We start from the raw sequence: 27,068 nt of genomic DNA on the forward strand, positions 1-27,068 counted from the left end.
GGTGGTCCCTGTCCACATTCTCAATTTCATCTCAAGTAACTCTTGCCCTTGTCTATTATGTTCTACTGATATTGATCTTCACTTCATTTACATGATCTCTATTCAGTTCCTTGAACATATCAAAAATTTGCCCCACCTCAGGGCCTTTGCATATATGGTTCCCTAACCTAGAATACTTCTGTTGGCTCTTTGCTTGACTGGCTTTTCAAATTCCAGCATCAGTTTATATATCACCTTCTCTGAGATTCCTTCCCTGGCTGCTGTATGTGAGTTGGGTTTCCCATTATTCTCTGAAGTTGCACCCAGTGCCTCTTCTCTAGTGTTCATGCCAATTTGTAATTATATATTTGGTTTTCTACTGTCAGCCTCCATCACTAAACTATAAGCTTTACAATTGCAAGAACTATCTCTGTTTTAATTATCAATGTATACTTAGCTAATATCAGGCACTGAATAAAAACTTACTGAATAAATGAAAACCTGCACCAGCAAACATATGTCCAAATATTTCTACTGAATAGTTACACCCACTGAATAGCTATTTAAACTTTGTTAGGTGGTTGGGAGGAAATGGTAGGAAAAAAGGGTAAGCAGTCTCTTAACTCACCTCTCTTAGTGGGTCACGTAAGTAGCAATCAATAATTTTGTCATATTGGTGTTCTCGTTCATACATAAACTCACAAATTTGATAGCTAGAACATGAAAAGAAAGAGTTCAGTGTACCAAACAGGCAAGTGATCATTAGCTTATTGTTTCAAGAAGTTTTCTCAGGCACAGAGGTTGATATTAAGAAAAATACAGTGAACATTATTTCCACTGTCAAGTGAAGTTTTAGTATCTAAGGTAAAGGTATCTGCCATTCTTCTAAATACAGGGCTTCATATGCTGCTGAATACAATAAGCAACTTCAAAACTGGGTACAAAATAAATGTTAAAGCAACATGCACCACAAAACTGTTAATGTATTAGATACCAATATGAAGTTCTTCTCTCCAGAATTAAATATGTCAAGTGAAATATTCAAAAGCCAGATAAATAGTAATGATGACACATTTTATTTTATTTGCTATGAAATATTCTGCATTATTTATAACATATATAACTGTCAAAATCTATAAAATACCATTGAAAAATTTAAGTAAATAAACTAAAATAATAGAACATAAGACTATTATTTCATTTTTATACTAAAACAAATGTACAAACACTTCAAATTTACTCTCTATTAATTTCTGCAAATTTCACTAATTTTTAGACTGAAAAGGCACTAACTTACACTTAGGTTTTTTGTTATTTGCATATATTTTCTTAACCTAAAAAATGGCAATGCATCAATAGATTGGACTTCAAGTTACAGAAATGTAATTTAATAGTTGTATTAACTAATATGTGACTTCAACTTACAATTCTGCTTTTTCTGCCATACGGATGAGCCGACTCTCTTCAAACTGAACTATGCCTCCAGCCTGCAGCAATTCTAAAAGGACCTGAGCGTTTAAAATAAATGAGCAAACAGCTTGGAATCTACTTTTACTTACCAGCTCTTTAAGAATCCATTCAGCCACACAAACCACATTACTTTTCTTTTGTCTTACCACTTGCTGATGTTTTGGCTTGGCTTTCACATATATAATAGGCTAGACTGCCATGATAATGTTGATCATATTGTATTTAAGTCTCATAAATAGATTAATTGCTCTATTTTTCAAACAAGGAAGGAATGCCACAGTGTTTCCAAATAAAGCCTTTTTAGAATACCTAACTGATCCTCGACCTAGCTAAAAATGCCCATATATATTCTTTCAAAAGTGAATTTTTGTCTAGAGGTTTTATATCTTACAGTTCTTGTGGTTCTTTATGTCTTACGGTCAACAGGTAGTATCCATGTTTACATGTGATTTTTTTCTAATGAAACTTTGGTGTTTTTCAAAGCAGCATTATTTACAAGAGCCAAAGGGTGGAAACAACCAAAATGTCCATAAATGTTTGAATGGATAGACAAAGTGTGGTATATACATATAATGAAATACTATTCAGCCCTAAGAAGGAGTGAAATTCTGACACAGGGTACAATATACAAAAACCTTAAAATACTACATTAAGTGAAATGAGCCAGTCACACACACACACACACACAGATACTGTATGATTCAACTTATATGAAGTGACTAAAGTAGTAAGTTCACAGAGATGGAAAGCAGAATGGTGGTCGCCAGGGCGAGGGGAGGGGTTATGGGGAGTTTAAATGGGTGCAGCGTTTCAGTTTGGGAAGATAAAGTGCTGGAGATGGATGGTGGCAATGTTCGCACACCAGTGATAATATACTTAATGTCAATTAACTATACACTTAAAGTGGTTATAATGACAAAGTTTATGGTCTATATGTCTTACCACAATAAAAAACAAACACTGTAGTCTGCATAAATAATTTTACCATGCTACGTAGCTGAACAAAAAAGTGACTAGGATGTTGCGATACATTCATCAGTATTTGTAAATAAACCTCAAAACACCACGGAATCACCCCATAGTCATTAGGGCAAAATGAGAATGCTCTCTATTACTTAACTTCAAGAGCCAGAGTAAAATGAGCCTTCTCAGAACTCTCATTTAACAAAGGATTTTCCTAACACAGGAAATTGATTACTTTCAAGTTAAAAAAAAGGAAGACAAGAAATAAAACCTATCCAAACTTGACATTTCAGAACCCTAATTTAATCCATTTTTAATATCATAGTGTGCAATTATGTAGAACTATGGCGTCAACTCCATCTGCTGGAAGCCTCAATCTGGAATAACATGATAGAAATGCCATTACCGGAGCCAGTCTACCAGCCCACTAGAACTGAGTGTTAAATTTTCAGGGATTTTTCAAGTCAGTTGTTAAAAACAGATACTGTTAAAAATTAAATGATATAAATTTAAAATCAGATAAATGAAATTAAAACCAAAGGTGATTAATACTCAAAACTCACCACTTACTAATTATTGTACTATGTATGCTCTTGGGATTCATTGCTGTCCCTGGATCTGCACGGGAACAGTGCGTAAGGGTGCTGTCCCATGCACCTCTTCCTAACGGTGTCGAGAGAGGTGTCATAGGCTGTATAGTGACAGTACTGACACCATGGCAAATTCTGCAAATGAGGGCTTTTCACATTTTTAAAGGGTTGTAAAACAAAGAATATGTGACAGAGACCATAAGCGGCACACAAAGCCTAAGTTCTTTACTCTTTGGCTCTTTACAGAAAGACTGTGCCAATCCTTGGCTATGAAAGTGATGGAGATAATTAAACTTAAAAGTGTGCATGCCATAGTCACTGCACTGTGAATACCACAAAAAAGTAAGAAATCTTTTTAGTATTCAAAAACTGTTGTCTGATGCAGCAAAGGAGTCACTTCACTGATGAGTGAGTGAGTTCTGGCATGCTTTCTTGGTTGCACTCCCACCTTACTGATTTACGTTAATGAAAATATCAGCCAACATTCATATTAAAACCACACCTGATGAGTCAAGTTGTTCACTTTTATCAGCGTTTCACTGAGAAACACTGAAAAATACTGCATAAACGAGTTTTGATATATAACAAGTTGTACAAGGAAAACAGTGCTGGGTTAGAAGGGAAAGAATTGGGCTCTAACTTTAGCTGTGACCTGGAGCAGTTTCCATCCTTCCAAAATGAATAGAGAAGAAGTTGGATCATCTCAAAGGGGACTCCCAGAAATGGAACATTACTATACGATGATCACTTTTCAAGGCTTGGCTTTTACATTTAGATTTTATTTTTATTTCTGTTCAATTTAGTCATTTATATAAAAAGATTTTATCATTTTTTATAGCAACATCATACATAACATGGTCCACTTTTCCTGCCAGCAGAGAAACAGGGGCAAAATGAGGGGTCCACATTACTATTTGTATTCAATATCATTTAACAGATAACCAAACTTTTAGCAGCTGTTCTCTTCCCCGAGATACCATCCAGCAGTCACCGGGCCACAGCTGTGCAGAGAAAGGGGTCACGCACTATCCTCTGTCCTTTATCTGAGTCTCAACCTCCCAGCTGGGCACTATTACCATAGAAAATCTGCAAAGCTGTAACAAAGCACTTCACTTCTATAGCTTATCTCACAAAAGACTGGTGATCAATTTAAATGAGGTTGAGTCTTAGTGCTCACAATTATACTGGGTAAACTTTTAAAGAATCCTGTTCTTAGAAGGGACCCCCCAAAAGTGACATAAGTAGAAAGAAGTGGTAATCAACAGTTAGCATGTCACAGTGATTAGTGGGGAGACGGATGGATTCCAGTCTCCAGAAATGGTTAGTCCTTACACAGTGGCGCCAGAGGGCACTCCCAAACGCTGAGTGTCCTAACACTCAGTACCCTGCAGTCTGTCTGGTTCAGGGCCATCCATAGCAGCTAGGAGTGCTATCAGATTAATGACACAGGTGGGAAGCAGGACACAACAGGCACCAACTGTTGCTGCGTATGGAGAAGAATGAAGCATTCTCTTTGACATCATGTGGACTGCAATACAGGTCCAGTCTGCCTAGGAACTTAGTGATATAAGCTCCTTACATATGTACTTCTAACAACCATTCACACTATTTTCGGGCTGCCACTATCTAGCTTGGTATTAGGGTTTGGCACAAGTCATTTTCCCCTTATGCTTCATGAATTCTAGCACAGAAGGGTACTTTCTGCCTTACTGTCTTCTTTCCCACTATTTAGCACAAGGAGTTCTGGCAGTACATACCTGCTGTCTTTCAGAATGTCGGGAATCATCGTCAGGACTACAGAGGAATTCAAGGACCTGGTCAAAGAAAAAGTATTTTTTATTGGGTACCAGCATGCACGCTATCATATTATCAATGAAAATAGCAGCTACCCTTTCTATCTCAACAATTAATTCACACTTGGCCATAAAACAAATATGACAGGTATATGGTATCTTCCCAGCCTAGTACATGCACAGGAGGTTCAGGTGTGCTCCTGTTTCATGTGTACCTAACAAATATTTCCTTACTGTTTAGAAACATGGCTAGAAGGCAGCATCATCTTTACACTTTAATTTAAGTTCTCTGATACCTTAGGAATGCATGAACTTTGGAGTCAGGCCACTTAAACTTGAATTGTAACCTTATCAACACTTAACAATAAAATTTATTGCTAATAATAACACATATTAAGTATAACCTTGGACGAGTGACTTAACCTCTCCAGGTTTTAGTTTCCTTATCTGCAAAGTGGGGTAACAACTACATCAATTTCAGAACTATTACAACTATTGAGTTAATAAACACATATAAAACTTTGGCCCTGGCTGGTGTGGCTCAGTAGACTGAGCACCAGCCTGCAAATCAGAGGGTCACCAGTTGGATTCCCAGCCAGGGCACATGCCTGGGTTGTGGGCCAGGTCTCCGGTAGGGAACGCACAAGAGGCAACCACACATTGATGTTTCTTTCCCGCTCTTTCTCACTCCCTTCCCCTCTCTAAAAATAAATAAAAATAAAATCTTAAAAAACAAAAAAAAAACCTTTGGAACACAGCCTGGCACTAGCAATAAATACTAGTTATTATTAGCACTTATCTGCAGATTTAAAAAAAACTATTTTCATTGCCATGGATGGATCCACAGAAGCCATTTAAGTAATCTCTTGTCCAGATGATCAACATAATAGTCTTACTAGAAGTGAGGTGGGTGATTCTTAAATTGGAAAATTCTTGAGCAAAGAAATCTAGGCAATTTGGAGCATGAGAATAATTGAGAGAACAGAATCTCCATAAACTAATCTCCACAAACCATATTCCTACAATACCAAGTTTCTAGGCAAAGTCATACTACCCACACACATCATTAAAAAACAAACAAACAAACTGAATTAGATCTGAAAAGAAACCAGAACAGGCTTCTCTCTGCTAAGACATTTAGATCTAACTGGCTATTACATTTAGAAACCATGTAACCCAGTGAACTTTTCTATGAACAGTAGTAACAGAATAAAACAATTCTAGTTCTCATTGTTAAAGACACTCACCTGATCAAAGAGGGTTCTGTTGACAAACAAGGTATTGTCAGGCTTCGCAAGCTGCCGGGCAAGGAATGTAAAGAGACACCCTACTTGTGAGGGAGTAAAGTCTGAGTTCTCCACCATAACCTGATGAGCAAAAGAAACCATTTATTCAATATACCATCTGGTTTGACACACAAAATACACAATTAAAGGGGTGGGGGAGCATCATTACTGAAGACTCATCCATAAATCAATAAAGTGGATGAATTCTCCTTGTCTATAAGCAGTTTCTTGAACAAATCGTTTTGCATTAAGGGCTTTTTACAACCACACAGTTATCAAATCATTCCCCTGCTGTAAGTGAGCTCTCCTCTCCTAGATACGTACTATGTGTAAGATGCCATGGTAGATGCCTTCAAGGGAGTTATAAATGAGAAAGCAAGGTGAGACAGGTAAAAATCTTAAACAAAAGGTGTAATTTCATCAGCACCATTATAAAGAAACAAATGGCTACAAAAGCACAGTGGGGAACATTTGGCTCAAGTGGTTAGAGAGAGAATAGAAAATAAATAAGAAAAGTAGCTTTTAAACTAAACTTTCAAGCCCATGTGTAACCTGTGATGGGAAAAATGACAGGGAATGCAGTACATACAGTCAGAGAGAACAGTGTGGGCAAAAGCAGGAACACAGTGAAATGTGAGACTGTTCGGAGAAACTCTGTGTTCCATTAGAATGCAGCAGCATGCATGAGGAGGAAGGAGAAATTAGATTGAAAGAAAAGATGTGGCCTCAAATGTCATTCTAAAAAAATCTAGAACTTATTCTGTAGAAAACTGGGGAGCTACTAAAGGTGTTCAATCAGGACGTTCAATCACGATCAGTGCTGTGCTTAGGAAAACTATCCTGCCAGCAGTGTACAGGGTAAAGTAACAAAAGAAGGAATAGAAGGTTGACCAAATGCGTGCAACTGCAGGGGGCCGGGGAGAGACAAAGGGGGTTTGAACTAGGGCAGTGATGATGAAAAGGGAAGAAACTAGAGGTGCAACAGACTCTGTAGAGAGGAGACAGTCCAGTATTCACATGGGTGGAAAGGTGTGGCTAAAGGAGAAATTAAAAATGACAGATCCTGAGCCTGACAGGCAGGTAGGATAATGAAGCCATTAACAAAGAGCAGAGTGCAGTGGTTTGGGAAAGAAGGTCATGTACTGTTTTGGATTAGCTGACTTTATGGAGGCAATTCTGCAACAAATAAAAGAATAGTCTACAGGAAAGTCCTTGCACACTTTTAAGTCCTCCATCCATACTCCATTGGAAAATACAGTATAAGATTTTTCCTATTATGAGACATTCTCTTGGGGCCTAGTTCTAGCCTACCTTCTCTTACTTTGCTGGCACTGTGTCTCTTTCTGTTACTCCTCCTGTCTTTGTCCAGCAATCACAGCTTGCTGAGGTGCACAACAAGTCATCACTTGAGTATTTTCAAGTTGCAATCCGTGTATGTACCTAAATTCTGATTTCTAAAATTCAAAGAGCTTCTCTAGCTTTAAAGCGCTCGGTCACCGCTCCCTTCAGTGTGCAGGTCCTTTCTGAGGATGCAACTGCTAGGGCCCAGCTAGCGCTCCTCTGCTTCTGCTCCTCCTTTTGCTCTCTATGTGTGAATTGCTTCAATGATTTCACTCATATGTAGGATATAAAACTGAAAGCAACAGATGAACAAAAACAAAAACAAACTCATAGACACAGACAACAATATGGTGGTGACCAGCAGGAAGGGGATGGGAGGAGTAGAGGGTAAAGGGGGTCAAATGTGATGGAAGATGATCTGACTTTGGGTGGTGGCTACACAATGCAATATGCAGATCATGTATCATAGGAATGTACACCTGAAACCTATTTTATTAACCAATGTCACTCTGATAAATTTAATAAAAAGGAAAAAACACATCTGATCTCAGAAACACCTTTTGAGAAAACCATTCTAACTCACAACCAATTCTCTTGCCACACTTCAGCTAGTGCCCACCTGAAATGGGAGACAAGTGTCATTCTACAAACACTGGTTTCTCTCTATTTCCTCTCTGTTGTGTATTTCAGACATCATGCTTACAAAATGTTCTGGGCCATCTTGTACAAAGTCACAAATTAATACCTTTTCCCTCTCCATCTACAGCCATTTGGCACACATAATGAATGTTTTATGTTGGATGCTCATTCACCTGTCCTCTGACCCCTGCATATATTCCCACTTCCACTCGCTCCCTCAGAAGTACACTTTAACAAATTAGTGTCAATCTAACACAGGAAATGAGAAAATAATCTCAGAAGTTCATTTCTCATTGACCCAAGGTAAAAGCTATCAAAGCAATATACAAGCGTAGCAATTCACCAACAGTAATAGTTTAAATACTTTATTCTATTCATTTGGATTATTCTCCCAACTTAATGTAATCTAAATTTCTATTCCAATTCAATCAACTTTAAAACATTTTTTGAACATTGCAGGCATTGTGCTAAACATGTCCTGGCCGTGGTTAAAACAACACTAAAAAAAACCCTCCAATGGATCAAAGAAGAAATCAAGGGGAAATCAAAAACTACTTTGAGACAAATGAAAATGGAAACACAACATTACAAATCTCTGGGGTGCAGCACAGCAAAAGCAGTCCTAAGAGGAAAGTTCATAGCAATATAGCCTACCTCGAAAACAAGAAAAATCTGAAATAAATAATCTAACAACACCCCTAAAGAAACTAGAAAAAGAACAAAGCCCAAGGTTAGTAGAAGTAATGAAAAAATAAAGATAAGAGCAGATGAAATAGAAACTAAAAAAATAAGACAAAATATTCAATGAAACTAAGAGCTGGTTCTTTGAAAAAATAAACAGAGTTGATAAACTTTTTCAGCCAGACTCATCAAGAAAAAAGAAGAGGCCCCAAATAAATAAAATCAGAAATGAAAGAGAAGTTACAACACATACTACAAAAATACAAAGGATCATTAAAGACTAATAATTCTTTATATGAACAATGATATGCTAACAAATTAGACAACCTAGAAAAATGGATAAATTTCTAGAAATACACAAACTTCCAAAACTGAATCATGTCAAAACAGAAAATATGAATGCACTGATTACTAGCAATGAAATTGAATCAGTAATCCAAAACCTCCCAACAAACAGAAGTCCAAGACAGCTTCGCAGATGAAATCTACCAAGCATTTAAATAAGAGTCAATACCTATTTTCTCAAATTATTCCCCCAAAATCAAGGATGAAGATATGCTTCCAAACTCACTGTACAAGGCCAGCATTACCCTAACACCAAAACCAGACAAGATATTACAAAAAAATGTACAAGTCAATATCCCTAATAAACACAGATATAAAAACCCTAAAAAATATATGCAAACCAAATTCAACAATACATTATGATCATACACTAGGATCAAGGGAGATCTATTCCAGGGATGCAAGGATGATTAAACATCTACAAGTCAATCAATATCATATACCACATTAATTTAAAAAGGATAAAGATAGCATCATGATCTCAACAGATGCAGGTAAAGCATTTGATAAAATTCAATATCCATTTATGATCAAAACTCTCAACAAAGTGGGTGTAGAACAGACATACCTCAACACAATAAAGGACATGTATGACAGATCCACTGCTAACATCATTTGTTAAAAGCTGAAAGCTTTTCTTCTAAGATCAGGATCAGGATGAGTTGCCTACTCTTGCCACTTTTATTCAACACAGTATTGTAAGTCCTAGCCACAGCAACTAGGCAAGAAAAAAAAAGGCATCAAAATTGGAAAGGAACAACTAACACTGTCACTATTTGGAGATGACATAATACCATATGTAGAAAATCTGAAAGACTTCACCAAAAAAAAACCCATCAAAACTAATAAATAAATTCAGTGAAGTTGCAAGATAAAAAATTAATGTATGGAAATCTGTTGCATTTATATACACCAATAACAAACTATGAGAAAACATTTTAAAGACTATCCCATTTACAAATGCTTCAAAAAGAAAAAGTATCTAGGAACAAACTTAACCAAGGAGATGAAAGATCAGTACTCTGAAAATGATAAGACACTGATGAAAGAACATTAAGACAATACAAATAGAGTGGAAGAATTAATATTGTTAAAATGTCCATACCACCCAAAGCAATCTACAGATTCAACACAGTCCCTATCAAAATTCTAAACACATTTTCACAGAATTAGAACAAGTAATCCTAAAATTTATTTGGAAATAAAAAAGACCCTAAATAGCCAAAGCAATCTTGAGAAAGAAGAGCAAAGCTGAAGGTATCATGTTTTTTATTTCAAAACATACTACAATGCTGTAATAATCAAATATTATGGTACTGGCACAAAAAACAGACACACAGATCAATGGAACACAGAGATAAATAGAATGATATGTATATGGTCAATTAATCTACAGCAAAGGAAACAAGAATATACAATGAAGAAAAGATAGTTCCTTCAGTAAATGGTATTGGGAAAACTGGACAGCTACATGCAGAAGAATGACACTGGGCCATATATAAAAAATAAACTCAAAGCAGACTAATGTTTAAGACCTAAAATCATAAAACTCCTAGAAGAAAACAGGCAGTAAACTCTTTGACACCAGTCTTAACAGTATTTCTTTACATATCTCCTTTCAGGTAACACCACCAAAAGCAAAAATAAAGAAATAAGATTACTTCAAACTAAAAAGCTTTTGCATAGCAAGGAACCATTAACAAAATGAAAGGCAACCTATGAGTAGAAGACATTTGCAAAAGATGTATTTAATAAGGGGTTGAAATCCAAAATATATAACTAATTCATATAATTTAGTATCAAAAAAGCAAACAATCACATTAAAAAATCAGGGCAGAGGAGATGAACAGACATTTTTCCAAAGAAGACACACTGATAATTCATACAACAGGCACAGGGAAAGATGTTGAACATCGTAATCATCAGGGAAATGATCATCAAAACCACAGTAAGATACCACTTCACACCTAATAGCTATTTTCAAAAAGACAAGGAACAACAAGCATTGGTGAGGATGTGGAGAAAAGGGAACACTAAGGTACTCCCTGTTGGTGGGAGTGTAAAATGGTGCAGCCACTATGAGAAACAGTACGGAGGGTTCTCAAAAAATTAAAAATGAAACTATCATGCAATCCAGCAATTCCGCTTCTGGGTATTTACCCTAAGAAAACAAAGCCCCAAATCTGAAAAAGATATTTGCACTACATGTTCACTGCAACATGATTTTCAATAGCCAAGATATGAAAGCAACCCTAAGTTCCCATCTGTGGATAAACAGATACAGAACTGTGATATATTTATATACAATGGAATATTACTCAGCCATAAAAAGAATGAAAGATTGCCATTTGTGACAACACAGGTAGACCTAGGGAGTATTATGGTAAGTGAGTTAAGTCATAGAGAAAGACAAATATCATATGATTTCACTTATATGTGGAATCTGTTAAAACAAACCAACCAACCAAACAAAACAGAAACAGACTATTAGATACAGAGAACAGATGACTGCTAGCAGACAGGGGCTTGGGGAGTGAAGGGATCAGGCAAAATAGGTGAAGGGGATTAAGAGGTACAAACCTCTAGTTACAAAATAAGTAAGTCATGGGGATATAATGTACAGCACAGTTAATATAGTCAATAATACTATAATAACTTTGTGACAGATGGTAACTAGATTTATCACAGTGATCATTTTCTATTGTAAAAAATACTGAGTCACTATGTTGTACACCTAAAACTAATATAATATTGTATGTCAACTATAATTAAATTATAAAAACCCCCAAATCCTCACAGTTTCTATCTATAAGATACTCAAGTCCAGTAAGAAAAATAAATGTAAACAGTTACCATGCAGTGTTCCAAGTGTAGCATAAAATGTTTTATGAACACAGAGAAGGGGCAACTAATCAAACTAGAAGTGTGGGAGAGGAGTCCAAGAGTTTCTCATGCATGATATATGAGTTATGCATTAGAAAATTATTAGAATTTGCCAAGCAGGGAAAAGGAAGGAAAAGGCAAGACAGGATGAAAGAAAACTCATGCAAAGAATATCGGCCATAAAGATAACACAAACAGTCAGTGAATTCCAATAATTTAATATGGTTGAGAAGTTCATAACACAATGGGGAAGGGCAGCACAAAAGGGGAGCAGTTACAGAGTAGTAGTCAGGGACCAACACATATAGAAGGATCTCAAATGTCGCATTAAAAAGTTTAGATGGATAGGGTAGAAACCAGTATTTGTGCTCCAACATCTGTTCTTCCCTCTTGACCTAGAAACAGAACTCCTTATTTAGCTAAACACATAGTCACCCACAATGCAGAGTACATTCCTCAGTCTCTCTTAGCAGCTAAGGGGTCATTACTTAAGTTCTAATCAACATGATGTAAGGAGAATTGCAGTACACAACTTCTAAGAAATTTTCTTTTTTTTAAAAAATATTTTATTTATTTATCTTTAGAGGGGAAGGGAAGGAGAGAGGGAGAGAAACATCAATGTATGGTTGCCTCTCGTGCGTCCCCTGCTGGGAGTTGGCCTGCAGGGAACTGGCCTGCAACTCAGGCATGTGCCCTGACTGGGAATCGAACCGCCATCGCCTGGTTCGCAGGTCCGCGCTCAAGAAATTTTCTTAAAGAGAGGGAAAACTATCTTCATCTCTTTCTGTATTCAGGCTAGAGATGATGGCTGGAGCCTGGGCAGCCATTTTGGCCAAAAGTGGAAACCTTGTACTAAAAATAACAATAGTAAGAAAAGAAGTTTGCATCCCTGATAAGTTTGTAAAGCTTATCTACTACATCCAGTTGCCTACCTCCAAACTTATATGAAAAAAATAAACTCCCATCAAAATAAACTGTTGTTATTTAAATTTTGTCTTATAACAGAACTTAATTACACCTGACCCAATGGGAGCCATAGAAGAATATTAGGTAGAGGAAAAACAAGATCACAAATAAGAGAAGGACAAGATTAGGTATAGGGACCATTTAGAGAGGTATTTTGGGAATCCAGGTAAAATCTCCATACTAGCTACCTGGTTCAAACTGGCATTTCTGGGGAGTTTAGCAATTCTAGTTTCATATTCATCCCTGCCTATCTTACAAGGTCAATAAATGGCTCAAATGACATAATGTATAAAAATGCACTTTGAAAATTATAAAGAACTCTAACAAATGCAATTCATTAATGTTATGCACAACTAGAGAATATTTTCATATTGGTTTTTTGTTCAAAATAATCTAAAAGTCACTATGAGGAATAAATCTCCATTTTACAGACAAATGAACAGGACAAAAATTCTAGGCTTTCAATTACAAGAAGAAACTGGCCTGGTTAAAGCTGTACAGATGGAAGGGAAAAGAAGCTGTCTCTGCATTCATTCATTAGCAACAGCATGCATCTCAGAATAGCTCTGGACCGAATCTAGTTAGATTCAGACTGGGATGATCGTGTCTGTGGCCTCAAATCGTTCTTGAGTATTACCTATCATCTCAGCATCAGGGTAAAACTGTGACACTACCTTCAACACAGTGATGCTGGCATGAAACAAACGGAAATTACTCACATTATTTATTTTCTCAACACACTCTCAAGTCACTCCCTATTACTGCATAAAATCATACTAACAGCAATTATCACAATATTCATTTTTTAAGAGTGGTACTCTGTACCACTTCTAATATGCAATCTAAAGCAGAGATATATTAATTTTTTGAATGATTGGTATTTCATTCAGCTTTTGAAGGCAAAGACATAATAAAAATTTTAAATGATTACAATATATCACTTCATTAAACAAGATTATTTTAGAACTTGCTATAAAACAATTCAATTTTTTTAATAAAAACATCAATACAAAGGCATGTATCCCTTGAATACTTACTTTCAACAATATATCCACAATACGCTGTTGGTATTCTACAGCTTGCTTGTCATTTTTAAAATCTTCAAAAGTCTAAAAGGGAGAAGTTTTTAAAAATAATTATTATTTGAAAATTTTAAAAGGCAACAGGATATTAAATTCTTAATAATAGGTACATTCTCAAATAAGATAAACATTACTCATCAAGTTTTTCCCTATGTACCTCTAATAATATGATATTCTTGGTGAGCTAAGTAGAAGATATAGAATTTAACACTGCATGGTATTCTGAGAGTTTAAAATAGACCAAAAAAGTAAAAAAATAGAGTGACCGTCATACACCCAAAGTGTGATTTGAGAAAGGCAGAGGTTATAGGCAGTGAAAAAGAAAGAACACTGATGTCAAGGGTCAACTTGTGAGCAAGGTCAACGAAATGCATCTCACACTGTCAGCCACCACCCCACTCCTGTGTTTGGAAATATAACTGAGACGCAGTTTATCCACTGTCATGGAAAATAACTGTCATGACAACTAAGAAAAAAATGATGTTCAAAGATATTTATAAAAAATTATTATAGCAAAACTGTCATAATGTTAAAATACTCAAGCCTACATACAAGGAATAAGTCTCCTATTTGCAAAACACTGCCAAGTATAGCACTTATTATTCCATGTCTCTGCTCGAGTACAGCCAAATGTATTCTGAGTAGAGCATGCACTGAAGTAAATGACGGCCCTTGACTCTGAAAATACCTGGCACCTAGAGGATGCATACACGAAGGAAATGGAACTGTATGCACTCAAAAAGTTTCAGTAAAGTTATTTATTGAGTAATAAGAATGATGAAAGATTTTAAAATCTTTCCTATGGTTTTCACTTAGCACATTTGGCTCTTGAAATGTTTAAATTCACATAGCAATAATTTAGTGCTTATTTTCCTGAAACAAGAAAATAGATTCCATATTGTGCCAATAGAGTGAAAAAAAAAGAAGAAATTTCACGGCCATGAACTTTCAAGATTACATCAGAGTTACATTCAAACCAGAATACCTGCTGTTCTTCCAATGGGCCCTGAACTTCCCCGACTTCTCCAAAGTACCTCTGGCTCATGCTGGTCTATTAGCCTGCCCTTCCTCCTTCCTTTCTCTTGTCTGACACACTATGAGAACTTCAAAGAAATTACTGATTTGTCTAGTTAGCTACAGAAAAAATAAAATTGTTTCTTTAAAATCTTTTTTCTCAGCTAGACTGCTTTGCTGCCACTTAGTTGAGAAATGCTAAAATGATAGTTATCAAGAGTGTAGGGACTCCTGGAAAGTTCAAACAGGAAATACTATGCTGTTTAAGTGGGTTACATGTGATACTGCCTAAAGACAGAAAAATGAACTGGAAAGTCCCCCAGGTCTATCCTCAGGTTTATGAGAACAACAAACATGCCAACACTCACACACACCCCCCACCCCAGCCTGCCAAAGTGAGACTCCGCGGGCACAAAGGGAAGTTACTATCTGTTAATAGCAGTTCTATCAGCTAAAACACAAAACCATGGAGGTTTTCACATATTCTATCCTACTACCTAGAATATTTTCCCCCAACCTTAACCTGTCTAGCTTCTACTCATCCTCTGAGGCTCAGCATGGACATTATTTTACCCAAGAAACTCCCTAAACCTCCATTAGATTTCCCTCCTAAGCATTTCCACAGCATCTCCAATGGCATGTATTATTACACTGCCCTGTAATTACTTATAGATAAGTCTGGATCCATTCCCTCCATAAGGGAAGGGTTTATATCCCATGGGCCCAGGGTGTACCCCTAGTTAGTATAGTATGTGTGATATACTAGGCACTCAAATATTTGTCAAGCAAATGAGATTGTATTGCAGCCTTACTATTAATCCCAATGTCATAATTGAGGTATCAGCGTAATTCCAAATGATCTGCAGTGACACCACAGCCCTTATAAAAAGAAAATTAAGTAAAATTCCTTGTTGTTCTCTCCCACTCTTTCCAAAGTCCCTGCCCCACATTCCCTGTGTTTTCTACCCCCTACATGCCAAACACCAAGTTCCCTTGTGTTTTCTGGTTGTCTAAAATCTCCTAACCCAACTAGATGACTTCCACTTCTAAGTGTCTTTTTCCTTCTTCCCATGCAATTAAAGTTACTACTTCTGAAGTCGGCTTTTCAGATTAAACTAATTCCAAGTATGACATAATTGGGATGTTAATCTTCTCATGCATACTTACTTTTTCATTTAAGAGTTTATTATATTATTCCACTTACAAAAATACTTCATACTCGTTAGAGAAATTTGCCCCATCTTGCGGAGGTAATCACTCTTAAGATTCAGATGTACCAGCATTTGTTTTCCAAATACTGTGCATATACAACATTTGTGTTTTATACACTTGTGAGCCCAATGCTTCACTGAACATTATAATATAATCACTGCCTGTGTTATCAAAAGCTTTTAGAAAACAACTACAACAGTATTTTTTGGAAAGATATGTTTCCCATACTATTTCTCTGGTGACATTTTCACAGAAAACCTGGCTTATCCAAACCCATCTTTAATTAAATATGCACAAGTATATTTTTCTCAGCAGGAAACATCCACGCTCCATCCCAGCTGTCATCACCACCACACGGCCTTTAGGGCCTTTTTCCAGATTTAGTATGTCGATTAGGACAATGTATGAAATCAAAGGCGCACCACATTTAACCCTGCTTTCTTCAACTTTTTGATAAGAATGTGTTAGAAAGAGATGAAAGCGAGACAGAGAAGAAAGAGGGAGGGAGGAGGGGGAGGTGAAGGACGAGGAGGGGAGAAGGGAAAGACGGGCAGGGAAGGACAGAAGAGAGATAAAGAATTAGAAAATACTGAGTGGCACAACAAAGTTAAACATCTGAAACCTTGACTTACTGCTAGGGTGTAAAATTATTACCTGTATAAGGATTATTATTTGTCTTTCTTTTAAAAAATATTATCACCCTGGCTTTTAAAACACTTTAAAAATCATGTTATCTCTTACCAGTGCCAATACATTCAGAAATTCTCTTGTGTCAAAATGCAGCAAAGTCCGAACATAGGGATAGATTTCTTCCTCAGGGGAAGCTTCTGCTGAATGCAGGCGAATTAGAAATTCAAAAACCTGCCAAGTCGAAAAATAAAAGTTGATTATTTTCTCACCTTGCAAAGTGTTTTGCTAAAGCATTGATTCCCATTTGGATAAAATAGAGGCAGGCTGAATTTACTTTAAAGCACCACCACTTTATAACTTCTATAACCTCTCTCAGCTATAATTATTGGCTTCAGCGATGGCATGCAGGCTCTCTCCTATACGTCTAATATAGACTAGAGGTATCCCGCAGAGCTGTTGGTAGAAAAAGTGAAGTACTCTACACCATGGTTTCTCAACCTCAGTCCTACTGGTACTTTGAGAGAGATCATTCTTTGTGGTGGGGACTGCCCTGTACTCTGGAGGATGTTTAGCAGTGTCCCTGGTCTCTCCCCCAGCCTCAGTGGTGACACACAAAAGTGTCTCCAGACATTGCCCCATGTGTAACCCTCAATACAGTCCGTCTTCAGTGACCTTAACAAGAGGCGTAGATGGTAAAAATGCTATGAAAATAGCACCAACCTGGTTTTTAACCAATGGAACAAGATCTTCAGGGATGTCACCAAGGGGATAGGCGCGACCTGCTAGACAACAGCTAGAAGAAAAGAAGGAGAATGGATCTGGTGACTTGCCAGGGGCTAACTTCCTGGTTAACACGTTGTTTCTCAAACCCAAGATACTAGTTGGATTTTTAAGTAGGCTCAGTTTTTATCAGTTAAGTTCAAACCCAGGTCTAGTTCAGCCCCAGATCAAGATGAGAGCCAGTTCAGAGAATGTGGGTGACAAGGATGGTGGTGAGGCAACACATCTGTGACTAAGTCATGTTTTTTATTTTTTTAAAGAAAAGCCCCAGCTGCACTAAAGGGGTGAGAAGGAATAAGAAGAGACTGTCTAAAAGTCACATATCCAGCATCTACAAAAAAAACCCATGGCGCCATTAAACTAGGGTTTACCTATTGAAAGTCTGACGTTCTCAGAGCCTTTTAAACCAGTGGCTCCAAGAATGGTGATTATAGATGGGGAATTAACTAGGCTAAAAATGTCTGAAAAGTGTCCGCAATCAGACAGGCCTTCAGGAAGACTTAGAATCTCACGAGAAATTAATTGTACAGTTTTACCTCCAAGTCAGATCTTCCCTGTGGCTAATGACTTGCCTTTGTCGGTTGAATTACAAAAACGCCTTCTGAATATGCCCTCATTTTTTTCTGAATCTTTTTTTGGTGGAGTGGAGGTGTGTGAATTTTAAACCTCTTTAAACTAGTCATCAATTTTGAATGTTATATTAGAGACAGCTGGATACCAGTGTATCCTAAGAAGTTTAAAGTACGAAATAGGTCTCACATTTAACTGTGACACTAGGTAGGAGCTACGATGATGCTCTGGCAGGGTCGGCTGCCGGGCCGCCACCCTGGCAGCCAGTGAGTTATCTGCCTGAGAGTCCTGTCGGGACACAATTCGGAGCCTGCATAGTCTATGGCAAAGAACTCCGTTCCAGGAGCAGTTTTACTACTGTCATTGACTTTTTCATGACTTAAAACTCTCGCCCTGATATATAATATAGACTAGACGTATCCCGCAGAGTTGTTGGTAGAAAAAGTGAAGTACTCTACACCATGGTTTCTCAGCCTCAGTCCTACTGGTACTTTGAGAGAGATCATTCTTTGTGGTGGGGACTACCCTGTACTCTGGAGGATGCTTAGCAGTGTCCCTGGTCTCTCCCCCAGCCTCAGTGGTGACAAACGAAAATGTCTCCAGACACTGCCAAATGATTCACAGAGTACACAGAGGGGACAAACTCAACCTCGGTCCAGAAGCACTGCTCTACATGAAAGAACAATGAGAAGCGAAAAGCACTACATAGAGAAGAGATGACAGTGCCTCTGAGAATATAGGGGGAAATTACAGGAGAGTAACAGAGATAAACATTAAAAAATCTCTCACCTGATATATACAAGAAGCTTGTTGCCCATAACAACTTGCTCATCTAAAATAGAAAAGGTATCTTCAGCAATTCTCTCTCAAAATCTTTTCAGAAATATAATTATTATGTGAAAATAAAAAATTAAAATTTAGTATTTAAGATAAAGTATATCCCAAGTAACAGAAAACTGAGACAAGACCACTTTAATTATTATTTTTGGAATTCCCCTTAGATTCTTTTCACAGATGCAAAAATCGATGAGTCATTCAGTGGTACACGAAGAATAGATGTGAGGGTAGAGATCTATGTACTGTTGGCTCAGCCAACAGCTTGAGGCTAGGGGAAGGTGTAGAGCAGGAGATGAGCTGACCAATTTAGATCATGACCAGTTAATTGATATAAAGGCATAACTACAAAGGCTTCTCATTTGTAACAGGGCTCTCATCACCTATAGTGCCCCAGGGGCTGAGAGAACCATTGGACACAAATGTCTGAGATGGACTAAATGATCCTTGTGACCCTCCATATTCTAAGATAGATCTAAAATGTAAGATTCTGCCATCTACTAATATAAGCCTATTTCTTGGTTAAAAGAAATTAGAAATACAATTAGACCAAGTTTTATGCCAAGCAGTCATGGGCAACAGACTATAGAGTAGGAGCTCCAACAGCAGGTGAAGGAAGTATCAGTAGCTCACGTTGTGTGCAGATCATGGGAATTTGTGGTTGGTAACAGCGATGAGCTGGAGTTTCTATTTTCGTTATACGAATATGGGACTTAATGCAAATGTACATCTCTTATTTAATCAGTGATCTCTTACAAATACTCCAGATCTGTATTGTTATGAGTACAAATAAACTTACATTGCTCAGAAGTAAATGAATAATCACATCCTACTTCAATTCAAAATGTTTCTTAGATTAATAAACTTTATTTTTAGATAAGTTTAAATCAAGTATACAACAAAAATGAGAGAGCGGTATAAAGACTCCCATACACCCCCATTCACGTCCCCATGCCACAATCACGCCCACTGTCGACATCCTGCAGCAGAGTGGTGCATTTCTAATCGTCAGTGAACTTCCCTGGCATGTCATTACCACCAAAAGTCCACAGTTTACATGAGGGTTCAGTCTTAGTGGTGTACATTCTAGTTTCACTGCCTTAAAAATCCAGTGCTCTGTCTGCTCATCCTTCCTTCCCCACTAATGCCTAGCAAACACTGATCCTTTTACTGTCTCCATGGTTTTGCCTTTTCTACAATATCATATAACTGAAATTATAGAGTATGTAGCCCTTTCAGATTATCTTCTTTCACTTAGTACTATGCATATGTTTCCCCCATGTCTTTTCACGGCTTGATAGCTCATTTCTTTTTAGTGCTGAATAATATTCCATCATCTGGATATACCACAATTTATTCATCCACTCATCTACTAACAAGCATCGTGGTTGATTGCAAATTTTGTTAATTATGAAGAAAGCTACTATAAACATCTGTGTCCAGGTTTTTGTGTGGACATAAGTTTATAAATCTGTGTAAATACCAAAGACAGCAATTGTTGGATCATACAGTAAGAGTAAGTTTAGCTTTGTAAGAAGTCACCAACTGTCTTCCACAGCACACAAACCATTCTACGTTCTCATCAGCAATAAGTGAGAGTTTCTGTTGTACCACATCGTGGTCAGCATTCAGTGTTGTCAGTGAAGCAGGCTCTGGCTGTTCTAATAGGTGTGTGTGTACTGGATCCCATTTTTGTTTTAATTTGTATTTCCTTAATGGTGTGTTAACTTGTTCATATTTTCCCCTTCTTTTCTCTAGTTCCCCAACCAGAAAGAGTGCTGGCTTTCCCATGTGAGTCCCCTGCTGCTGCTGTGCTTGCCACACAGACTGCACTCAGTCCGGGGCTGAAAGCCACAAGTGATGGTGATGTATTTGTACACCTTCCTGTCTCCACTCCTGTAAGCCCTTGAATTCTGCATGAGAGCCTGAAATGAACTTACTTTATACCAACAACACTGTCTTCAGGACCTTTGTCAAAAACTATCAGGGCAATTGTTCAACTTTACAGGTGCCACAGGCGGTGCTACCAGAAGGGACTGAAAAGAGACTCAACAAAAAACTTAAAAGGAGAATGGGAGGACTGCAGGGGGTATCAAAAGCCCCAACACATTATTGAAATTCTAGAAGGGCGTGTGAATGTACAGGGCTGTGCATGTATGGGGCCTTGCACATATGTGCCCAGGAAGGACCCCAAAAAGCCCTGATCTACAACCTAAGGTTGACTCTGAGGCTCTGCACAAGCAGGAAGTAGGTGAAGGCTACGGCAGAACTGTAAGCTGCCTGAAGGTACATTTACAATTCCAAAATAAAATGAAGCAAAAACAGATAAAGTAAGAAACGGACAATGCAGTATTTAGAGACTTTGATATCCCATTATGAATAATGAATTGAAAAATTAGCAGATGAACAAGAAATAGAAGCCTTGAGCAGAACTCGCCAACAAGACCTAGCAAACATCTACAGAACACGCTAATCAACAGTAAAATGCATTCAACATATTTTTAAGAGTACATGGAACATTCTTCAGAAGAGACCATATGTTAAGGCTATAAAACAAATTTCAATGAATTTAAAAAGTCAGAGAATATACAAGGTATGTTCTCTGACCATGACGGAATAAAATTAGAAATTAGCATCAGAAGAACAAGTGAGAATTCACAAGTATGTGGAAATTAAATAATATACTTCTAAATAACCAATATCACAAGAGAAATTAGAAAATACTCTGAGATGAATGAAAATGAAGATACAACATACCAACATTGTGGGATGCAGCAAAAGCACTGGTCAGAGAGTTATTTGTAGCTGTAAAAATCTATTTTAAAAAACCAGATTTCTAATCAATAATCTAAATTTCCACCTCAAGAAACACAAAAGAGCAAATTAAACCCAAAGCAAAATAGAGGAAATAAACATTGAAATATATAAAAGAGGAAAGAAAAATAAAGAACATCAATAAAATCAAAGTTGGTTTTTTGAAAAGACCAACAAAACTGATAAACCTTTAGCTAGGCAGACCAAGAAAAGGAAAGAAGAGACTCAAATTACAAAAATCAGTAGTAAGAGATACCACTATTGACCTTACACAAATAAATCACAAGAGAATATCATATGTACTATGACCAACAAATTAGATAACGTAGATGAAATGTTACTAAACTGACTCAAGAAGGAATAGATAATCTGCACAGACATAACAAGTAGAGATCAAATTAGTAATTTTAATACTTCCAAACAAAGAATATCCCCACATGGCTTTATTAATGAATTCTACCAAACACTGAGAGAATTAACACCAACCCTTTACAAACCCTTCCAAAAAACCTCCAACTAATTATATGAGGTGAGTATACCAAGATATCAAGTATACTTGATAATAAGACCACAAAAATATGAAAAGAAAACAAAACAGAACACTATCCTTTATGAATACAGACATAAAAATACTCAAAAGAAAATACTAACAAACTCAATATGAGCAACATGTAAAGTATGTGTGTGTGTGTGCGCGTATATATATGTACACACACACACACACATACAGACCCCCCATGAGCAAGTTAGGATTATCCCAAGAATGTGAGATTGGCTTAACATACAAGAATCAACTCATCTTATAGAACATATTAATAAAGAATATACATATAAAGGACAAAACCCACAAGATTATCCTAAGAGATAAAGAAAAAGCATTTCATAAAATCAAACTCTTTCGTTTTAAAAACACTTGATAAATTAGGAATAGGATACTACCTCAAACTGATAAGGCCATCTCCAAAAAACCCACACTTAACATCGCATTTAATGGTGAAAGACCAAATGCTTTCTTTCTCCCTTAAGTCAGGAAAAAGATAAGGACATTCACTCTTGCTATTTCTGTTCAACACTGTTCTGAAAATTCTAGAGAGGCCAATTAGGGAAGAAATAAATAATAAAATAAATGCATATGAGAAAAAAAAGAAATAAAACTATCTCTAGTTATAGATGACATGATTTCATATATTTAGAAAATTCTAAAAACTCCATTAAAATTAGAATAAATGAATTCAGCAAGAATGCAGGACATAAGATCAATATATAAAAATCAATTTTATTTTTATATACTAGCAATAAACATTCCAAACCTGAAAATTAAAAACCATTTATAATGGCATCAAAATAAATAAAAATACTTAGAAATAGATTTAACAAAAGAAGTATATGACTTGTCCACTGAAAATTGCAAAACATCATTGAAAGAAATTGAAGCAAGACATAAATAAATGAAAAGACACTCTGCTATTGATAGGAAGACTTAATAATGTTAAAATAGCAATACTCCCCAAATCCATCTGTCCATTCAAAGCAATCCTTATCAAAATTCCAACTGCCTTTCTGCATTTTGAGAAAACAAACTAATTTTAAAAGACCAGAAGAGATGGAGAAACATATCACACTCATAAGTAGATGGCTCAGTAGTGTTAAGATGGCAATCCTCCCCAAATTAATCTACACAGTCAATGTAATCCCAAACAAATTCTAATAAACTTTTTTAAAGAACTAATGAGCTGATTTTAAACTTCGCACTAGCTAAGCCAATTTTGAAAAAGAAAAGCTAAGTTGGAGAAATTAAGGTACCTAACTTTAAGACTCATTCTTAAGCTACAGTAATTAAGATAGAATATTATTGGCATAAATATAAACATATAGATCAATGGAATATAACAGAAAACACAAAAACAGAACAACACTTACACGGTCAATTGATTAAAAATCTTTGTAAAAATTTTTTGACAAAAAGGTGTCAAAGTAATTCAATGGAAACAAGATAATCTTTTCAAAAAGTAGTAAAGAAACAACTGATAGCTCTAGGGAAAAAAAGTCCTTGAACCTATGCTTTTGCATCATATAGAAAAAGTAACTCAAAATAGATTACAGACCTAAATGCAAGCACTAAAACTACCAGATTTCTAGAAGAAAGAAACAGAAGAAAATATTTATGACATTGAATTGAACAAAGATTTCTTAAACAGAACACCAAAACTCTAAACTACATAAGAAAAAATGAACAAGAGGGATTTCATAAAGATTAATAACTTCTATTCTTTGAAAAACATGGTTAAGAAAACAAAAAGGTAAACTACAGATTGGGAGAAAAATTTTGCAAAACATATTCTGAAAAACTGCTTGTATCCAGACTACATAAAGAACTTTATAGGTTCTGGTGGGAGTTCACTCGCTTGGAACTCTTATAACTCAATATGAAGTTAAATAATGCCTGGACACTACCCCTCAAAAAAGTGCTAAAGACTTAAAAAGACAATTCACCAAAGAAATTATGTGAATGGTCAATAGCCCATGAAAGGATGCTCAACATCATTACCAGGGAAATAAAAGTAAAAGTCACAATGAGATACCATATAGCCAGTAGAGTTGCTAAAATTTTCAAGACACTTAAAAAGCCAGGACAGGAAGGTCAGCTGATTGGAGCACCATCCTGATGTGCCAAAGTTGCAGGTGTGACCTCTGGGCAGGGCACATACAAGAAGCAACCAACGCATGCATAGGTAAGTGGAATAACAAATCGATGTTTCTTTCTCATCAATAAGTAAAAATTTTAAAAGAATTTTATCAAATGCTTGCACAGATATGGAGCAATCCATGTGTGGAATTCTCATATATAAAAGTGGTACGGCCATCTTGAAAAACTATACAGCAGTACCTTAGAAAGTAAAACATAATTTACTATAAAAATCCATCCATTCCAATCCTAGGTAGCTGCCTACGAAAATGAATGCATATGCCCATATAAAAATGTATTCCTAGCTAGGGATCAGTGATGGGGAATAGGGCAACATATGGGGGATACTTGTGGCGAAGAAACTGTTCTATATCTTGATTTTATCTATGTGAGTATCTGGTTGTGATATTGTACTTTAGTTTTGCAAGATGTTATCACTGGGGAAAATGAATAAAGAGTAAACAGGATCCACTGTGTTATTTCTTACAACTGCATATGAATCTCTAATTTCCTTACAATAAAAAGTTTAATTAAAAACAAAACTCATCACAAATGTTGTAGCATTACTTATAGCTCCAAACTGGAGGCAACTCAAATGCCCATCAACGGGTAAATGGATAAAGAAATGATGGTATTCCAATTCATGAAATGCTACTCAGCAGTAAACGGGAATGAAATGTTAATACATGCAACAACATGGATGCATCTCCAAAACATGCTAAATGAAAGAAATAGAACACCAAAGATTACCTACTCTAGGATTCCAGTTACATGAAATGTGTGACAGGAAGTAATCAGTGACTGTCTGAAGGTAGGACTGTCAGCTAAGGACAGCGCACAAAGGGACAGGGGAAACTTTTTAGTGTGAAGGAACTATGTGCACAGTTACTTCCATAATTCAATTGTGGTGGTTCTATGATTATACACAATTACCAAAATTTACACTGCATAATAAAATTGGTGAATTTTATGATATTTAAGTAAACCTTAAAAATATGGGGGGAAAAATTAAGGCTTAGAAAATACCTGTTAGAGTCTTTCCTGCATTCAGAGGAGGAGCAATGACTTTGAAAAGTTTCTGTGTGAAAATGAAACAGGAAAACAATCACCATCATTTTTAAAAGAATATTTTTAAAGATAATACTCTTATGCTATTAACCACCTTTCTCTGAATTCGTCAAACGCTACTAAGATGAAACATAAAGACTGTGAGGCAGATGTAGCCGTTGGAGAAGAGTCACTGGGAGACAGTAGTTGTCACACTCCTCACTGACAGAAGCCATGCCACAGACATCAGTTTGATGAAGGTTTTTTTTGAGACTATAGTTTCTGATATAAGATATCCTTAGGTTTCTTAAAAACCGGAAAGCAAGTGAAGGGATCAATAAGCCCCCCAAATGGTAATGAAGATTACTTTAAACTGAAAACATCTGAACAATCAGCGGCCACAGAAAGAAACATCATTCCAATTTAAGCAGAGCCTCTGAAAATACAGTAAGATTAATGGCAAGACTAAGTGGCCTTCCGGAAAGGGAGATTTCTGTCTCAGAGAAGACTGATCCTTAGCATTGGAAAGTGCAAGTGCAGCTGTACATTAGCGTCAAAAAGCCCAATAAACCATCTATACTTTTCCATAAAGCTCGAAATCCCTCTGCACAGAATGTTTTGTTAAACTGCTAGATACTCTTAGCTCTGGCTATTCAGTGCCTGTAAGCTCCAGTACATAAGTAAATAAACCTTGTCTTTTCTCCTGTTATCAGTAAATTCACAGCCCTCCCACCACCACTGGGACGACCTAAATTGATAAAGGAAAAGTTTGTCCTCTCCACATGAGGCACTACTTTTACTTCAGAGGCAGCCAAAACTAGAACAAAAGACTTCAGACTACAGTAGTCATCTCAAATGTGATGACTCTGTTTTTCATTCTAAAAAATTTCAAAAGACAGGACACCTCCCCTTAATTTATACCTCTTTAAAGTACTAAAATGACTAAACTTTAAACACTGAAAAAAGATTTCCTTACAGGCAGAGAAGTATAAGACAAATCATAGAATGCATCTAACCTCCCATTGCTAAAATCTCCAAATGACTATTTAATAGCAAATACCAGGCTCCTGCTGAAAGTCATTAAACTTGAAAACTACTCTAAACAGGGCAACCTCAATGTTCCATCTGAGACATACAGGTACAAATGCAAACCAGATTTTGAAGAATAAAAAACCCACACAAAACAAAAACTTCAAAAGCAACAATAACAAAAAAACAGCAATCATTTTTATCAACACAGAATGCATCAAATTAGAATCTGTTTTTAGGAATTATTTGGAGAGAAAGCAGGAAGTGCATTATTTCTTCCTAACTGTGCTTTAGTAGTGAGGCAGGAAACACTCCTGCTGCACCGCGGCCCTGGTCCTCACTGAGAGGCAGCCCTTCGCAGCGAAGCACTGCACCCGGGTGAGGAAGCCGTCAATGGGTGTTCAAGTGTACATACCTGACACACAATCAGGGTC

At 36.6% G+C, this 27,068-nt stretch overlaps 1 protein-coding gene across 3 annotated transcripts in view; it reads right to left on the bottom strand.

Moving 5' to 3' along the window:
* Positions 1-27,068, bottom strand: part of VPS8 (VPS8 subunit of CORVET complex) — a 253,317-nt gene that overhangs the window by 120,183 nt on the left and 106,066 nt on the right. For all 3 annotated transcript variants that reach the window (XM_037027629.1, XM_037027628.1, XM_037027630.1), the window contains 9 exons: positions 25,585-25,636; positions 19,014-19,056; positions 17,595-17,667; positions 16,986-17,105; positions 13,974-14,045; positions 6,043-6,162; positions 4,760-4,816; positions 1,405-1,487; positions 608-692 (listed from right to left, as the gene is read on the bottom strand). In XM_037027629.1, the coding sequence (XP_036883524.1) occupies positions 608-692; positions 1,405-1,487; positions 4,760-4,816; positions 6,043-6,162; positions 13,974-14,045; positions 16,986-17,105; positions 17,595-17,667; positions 19,014-19,056; positions 25,585-25,636 (705 nt within the window). The remainder of the gene's footprint in view (positions 1-607; positions 693-1,404; positions 1,488-4,759; positions 4,817-6,042; positions 6,163-13,973; positions 14,046-16,985; positions 17,106-17,594; positions 17,668-19,013; positions 19,057-25,584; positions 25,637-27,068) is intronic.

Source organism: Sturnira hondurensis, unplaced genomic scaffold (assembly GCF_014824575.4).
Source record: "Sturnira hondurensis isolate 20B ecotype Veracruz unplaced genomic scaffold, ASM1482457v3 Scaffold0019216, whole genome shotgun sequence".
Classification (NCBI taxonomy): Eukaryota; Metazoa; Chordata; class Mammalia; order Chiroptera; family Phyllostomidae; genus Sturnira; species Sturnira hondurensis.